This window comes from Gossypium raimondii, chromosome 12 (assembly GCF_025698545.1).
Source record: "Gossypium raimondii isolate GPD5lz chromosome 12, ASM2569854v1, whole genome shotgun sequence".
NCBI lineage: Eukaryota > Viridiplantae > Streptophyta > Magnoliopsida > Malvales > Malvaceae > Gossypium > Gossypium raimondii.
In genome coordinates, this window is record NC_068576.1 from 22,444,516 (window position 1) to 22,450,525 (window position 6,010).

A 6,010-nucleotide genomic window follows, 5' to 3' on the forward strand; every position below is an offset into this window, starting at 1 on the left:
GTGGGCTATCATGTTTGAGAATTTAATGTTTTAGTCATCATTTTAGTTAAATAAACAACAATTAAACTTTTTTGAAAGGTTGAGGTGAAATTAAACTCCTTTTAAAAGTTGATGATCAAATTTAGCTAAAAAAAGGAATAAGGTCCATATTGATTAAAGATGTAAACGTTAAATGCTAAATTTATTATTATACCAAAAACAAGATAACTAATTCCAAATGAAAAAAAAAAAGAAACATAAGAATGGCAAAGCATATTTTAACCTCTTAATTGTAATCCAATATTTCAGCATACATAAATGTAAAAGTTGATTTCCCTTATATTGTGGCTGACGTTTTCTTGCACGATGTTAATCCTAGGGTAGAGAAAGTTTTAGCCCACAAGATTTTTTGCAGAAAGTACTTGGTAAAAAGAGTTGGAAGACTGTTATTTCGAGATTCCGTCCACCGCTAACATGACCAACCACAAAAGTGCTACCATTCCATTTCTTTCTTATATAGGCATTTTTTTAGCTGTAACATGGGAAAATTGCATTTAGTTTCGTTTCCTGAAAAATAGGTAAATTAACTCTTATATATTTTGAAATGTGCAACTTAACCATTCCGTTAAATTTTATCTGTTAAATGACGTGGAGTGTTAATTTAAATGGTTAATTACTAATTTCGTCCCTAAACTATAGCTAAAATATCATTTTGATTTTTTAATTCTTAACAATAATTCTAAAAATTTTAAAAATATTTAAACTAAATATAAATATTTTAAAATTAGGATTTTTTAAATTGGTCACCCAACTATGGATTTATTTCTTTTATGGTCTCCCAATTATGAATTTTCTTTAAATTGGTCATCCAACTAATTGAGTTTTTTTAATCCAATTTTGTTAATTGCAATAATGGGAAGGTATTTGGCAATGAAAAATTGGTATAATAACAAATTTATCCCTCAACTTTTATACATTATATCGATTAGTCATAATTTTAAAAATTAACCCTCAAGATTTACAAATAGTCTCAATTTGATCCTAATTTTAAAAATTCAAAGAAATATATAAAAATACATAAATATTTTCAAAAAATATAATAATAAGTTTAAAAAATATATAAAAAATAATTATTGAAAAGATATAATAATATATAAAATTTGAAGCAAAAATTGTGACATCTCGAGATAGGGTTTGGAACTCTAGACTTCGCAAGCAGAATGTTCACAGTGGTACAACGAACTGGTATCTACCAGAAGACTTCCAACAGAGTTCGTCGGCAAGATTAGCGATCATTGTGCGCCTAAAGACATGGTAAGAAGGGTTCGCCAGTGTTGAGCGAACTAGGGGTTCACAAGCAGGTTTGGTGAGCAGGGGTTCACTAGTTGGTTTAGGGAACTGGGGTTCGCTAGTTGGTCTGGTGAGCTGGGTTTGCCAGTTGGTTTTGCTAGCTGGGGTTCACCAGTATAAGTCGAGTTACACTTGAATTAGGAAGTTGACTTGTTTTCCAATTAAGACAACTATCCATGCACATAACTTTTTCCTAAGTCAAGTAGGGTATACTAAGAGTACTAAAACACTTAGACCTCTAAATTAAGCCTTTACCATTGAGAGTTCTCTCATCGATTATTATTTTTGTCAAGTCTCTATTATGAACTAGAGTTCTTAGAGACCAAGGTAAGCCTTTGCTCCACTAGGGTTAATTGTCCAAGAAAATAGGTTCATTCGTATGTTTGAATTTTGTGTGATTTGTTAAATAATTTATGTTTATGTATGTTGCGAACCAACCGGACCATCTACCAACAATGACAAAGGAAAAGCAAAACTTGTTTAAATTCTCAACCAATCGGTGACTATTTAGGGATCGCCATTTGTGTACGAACCATTATTTTTTCAAGAGCGTAGGGTTTTTTAAAACTAAGTTCCAAAGAGTAAGCTTTTCTAAAAACTCTGTTTTCAAAATATATGTTTATGATTTATAAAGATATGTTTTATCATTCTTCTACGTGACCTTATGTTTTAAATATTTTAAGATATGTTTGAAAAACATGATTTTATAAACTGTGTTTTTGCAAGCTTTTATGCGAGTTTTATGTGAACAAGTATTTTCTATGCGAGCTCCTTATGTGATCCTATGTTGGATATATTGGTATACCAAAGGATTGTGAGTACTCACCTATAAGTTCTGTGATTTGGAAGTTGAGGCCTTGGGACATGTGGAAAGATAAGGGAATGTTGAGCTATGCTCTATTTGCAATATCCTATTTTTTTAGTGGTGTCAAAAATAGTGGTTTCGGGACCACAATTCTAAAATGTGGAGTCGTGTTTTATTAATTAATTATTAATCATAGAGTTGCATTAAGGTCGTATTAATTTTTGGTGAAGAAAATTTAATGTTTACCTAGTTAATTTAGTAATAAGGACTAATTTGTAAATGTTGTGACAGTTAGTTGCTATTAGTAAATTGGGCTTAATAGCTTTTGAAATTTAATTTGGTGGCCTTAAATGGTAATTAGGCGATCATTATCCATGATGGACGATAATAGGTTTAGGTTTGGCTTAATTGAGTGATATATTACAAGGGTATTTTAGTAAATAAAGTAATATGACTTAAGTAAAATTAAAACAAAATGATTATCATCTTGATACGATCTCAGCCCGGGATGTTTCTATTGAGCTGCCACAACAACCTATAACTAGGTCACGAGCTAAAAACTTTAAAGAAGCTTTGGCAAGCTATGTGGATCTAGTTTGGAGAGAACACGAAGCTGATTCCATTCTTCATGAAAGGAGTAACCCAATAGGCGTAACTTGAAATTTATTGCAAGTTGAACTGAAATTTTAATGAGCTCATCTTTAGTTAAATAATTGAGTTGCTGATCATTTAATCAACTCATCTTAGTTTAATTAATAAGTATTTTTGTTGAACTTTAATTAATAAGTGTTGCTCTTAATTAATCTAGTTTCTAGAATTATTTATTGAAGCATGAGTTAAGTTTATTTAATTTTGCTTCTTAAATTAACTAGTTGCTGGAATAGTTAATTCGTGAGTTTAGTTTATTTATTTAAGTGAAGTATTTATTGTTTACATGTTTAATTAGTGTTTAATAAGTTTAATAAGTTCATTTTAATGTTTTAATTGCAGGAGTTTCTTCAGCTCACAACCGTTACATTACAAAGTTGTTACAAACTTAAATAAAGTGACCTTTCAAGTGCTAACTGATCACAAATGAAGTAGCTGTTACAAAGGGAGTTAATTCACCATTGAAGGACGTTTTAAAGGGCATTTTATACCCTTTAAATTCGGCAACAACTCTTTAGCTTCCTGCTGATTGTTTTTGTTCTTTTAAAAAGAATAAATTTAGCATCCAAAACTTCTTTAATGAGATGATGTCCATTCGGCTACCCATGGGACAACTCAAGAGACAATTTCAAGCTTTCATGAACATTCATTCAGCTGAATTGAAGAGAATTCAATGTGGAAGTTACTTGTTCCAAGAATACCAAGAGTTTTGATCTTTAATCAGTTGTTCTTAATCAGCACATTAAGTGGATGTTTGTGACTTTTTAGCTACCTTATTTTAGCACTATAAATAGGTGTATTCAGATTTTGTAAAGCACTTCTTTGATCAATTGGAATGAAACTCTGTTCATTTGGTGAGAATTACTTTTCTCCAATTTTGTACGAAGACTTGTTGGCTTATCTACAAAGCTAGTGGCGTCAACCCATTCTTTGTTTTATCTCGAACTTATCACTTTACCAAGTGTGGCGTTCGAACCCTATACCGAGGTTCCTTTCTTTTTAGATAGTGGGTCAAGGTTTTTGTTTGAATTTCTTCTATCCATCTCATTAAACGAATAAGTGCTGGGTCGACACTTATTAGTGTTGGTTCTAACTTGTTTCTTGAGCCTATTGTCTTTCCATCATTTTTCCATAACCGAACACATCTATTTAGCCATTTTCTGAACCCTTGTTGTTTGAAAACAATATTGAGCCTATTTCAGCAATTCTGCTTACTAGCTATTCATTTGTTCCTACTTTATCATAGACGATCGGGCAACATAAATACGACTCGACTCAACACCGAGGCGGATCGTATCATTTGGTATTAGAGCTTTTCAAACGAGAAGTACAGACTTACGAAGACAAGCCAGAATAGGTTCGTGAAGAAAAAAAAATTTGAAAAAAAAAACAAAATTCACATTGTATTGCAAGTTTCTCATTGTTATTTCTTTTTGAAGTATTGAAAAAAAACGCAATTTCAAAAAAAAAAGTTGGAAATGTCCCGATTCACAAAGAATTGATTTTCTGCTCCCATCTCTTTTTCCCCAACGCCACACTCAACCTACCCTATTCTTATTTTTTTTCCCTTGTTTCCCAAATTTGTGACCGACCCCTAAGCCTACGATTAAGCCTTGGCAAGTCTGTTTACAAAGTCACGAGAAAAGGAGTGGAAAAAGGCACGAGAGCGTAAGCACAATAGAGAGGAGGTAAAAGCCAACATACAAGTGCAAACATGAGCGTGAGTGTTAACATTTTTTTTTCCGAGTGAATATAAGGTTTGTTGTGAGGTTTTATTATTATTATTATCTTTCTTTAGTTCTGAATTGTTTAATTTGTTTTATGTCACAAAATTTTGATCAAAATATGGAGGAGCGACAAGCACGACTACCTGTTCGAAATGTTCCTGGCCTTACTCTTCAAGCCATGTTAAGTGAGGTGGAGTGACTTTTTGACCTGAAGCTTGAACCGATACAAGAAAGGTTAGACTTGGTTGAAGAAAGAGCACATCGGAGAAGGACAACTCAAAGTCCCCCTAGAAATCGTGGCCGGCAACAATTTAATGAAGATGAACCACTTGAACTTAGTGGGGCTGAAAGTGACGAAGGGTCCAATGTGAGTGTTTAACGAAGAGAACAACAGAATCGAGGCCAAAGAGTTCAAAGACGAGAAGATGATGATCTCAAGAATATAAAGTTGTCAATACCGCCTTTTCAAGGAAAATCTAACCCTGAGGCGTATCTAGAGTGGGAGAAAAAGATTGAATTGGTATTTGATTGCCATAACTATTCTGAGAATAAGAAGGTCAAACTAGCCGCAATCGAGTTTTCTGATTACTCGATGATCTGGTGGGATCAATTCACAACTAGTCGAAGGCGCAACGGACAAAGGCCTATTACCACCTGGGCTGAAATGAAAGCGGCAATGCGACGGCAGTTCATTCCTTCGTATTATCATCGAGAACTTCATCAAAAACTTCAAAATCTTTCTCAAGGAACTAAAAGTGTAAAAGATTATTACAAGGAAATGGAGGTGGCGATGATTCGTGCGAATGTGCAAGAAGACCGCGAGGCAACGATGGCTCGTTTTCTAGCTGGACTCAATCGTGATATTGCTAACGTAGTCGAACTTCAACATTATATTGAGGTGACGGACATGGTACACATGGCCATCAAAGTGGAAAAACAAATGAAGCGAAAAGGTGTTACTCGAGGTTATTCCATCAAACCGAACAAAGGAGTCCACGATGATGCCCAAAACAAACAAGCCATTGGCCGAATCAAGCAAAGGAAAAGCCATTGAGAGTTCATCCACCGTTCAAGAGATATCAAATGTTTTAAATGTTTGGGAAGAGGACATATCGCAAGTCAGTGTCCAAATCGGAACACCATGATATTGCATGCTGATGGTGAAATTGAAACGGAGGATGAAGAGGAAGATGAGGTCGAATTGAATTCTGACGAAGAAGAGGATTTGTAACACCCTGTTGAAGGAGAACGAGCAACAACGAGAGAATATTTTCCATTCGAGATGCCAAATCCAAGGTAAAATTTGTAGTATTATTATAGATGGTGGAAGTTGCACGAATGTGGCAAGCACTTTCATGGTGGAGAAGTTAGGATTGCTAACCACCAAACATCCGAGCCCGTACAAGCTTCAATGGCTCAATGATGGAGGTGAGCTTAAAGTCGTGAAACAAGTTCTTGTTACTTTCAAAATTGGAAAATATTCTGACGAAGTTCTATGCGA

The 6,010-nt window shown here is 34.1% G+C and overlaps 1 protein-coding gene across 1 annotated transcript; it reads left to right on the plus strand.

Moving 5' to 3' along the window:
* Positions 1–4,627: 4,627 nt before the first annotated feature.
* LOC105762068 (uncharacterized) lies at positions 4,628–5,563 on the plus strand. Its single transcript, XM_012579986.1, has 2 exons — positions 4,628–4,704; positions 4,894–5,563. Exons 1-2 carry the CDS (start codon positions 4,628–4,630, stop codon positions 5,561–5,563), a joined length of 747 nt encoding a protein of 248 aa, XP_012435440.1.
* The last annotated feature ends 447 nt before the right edge of the window (positions 5,564–6,010 follow it).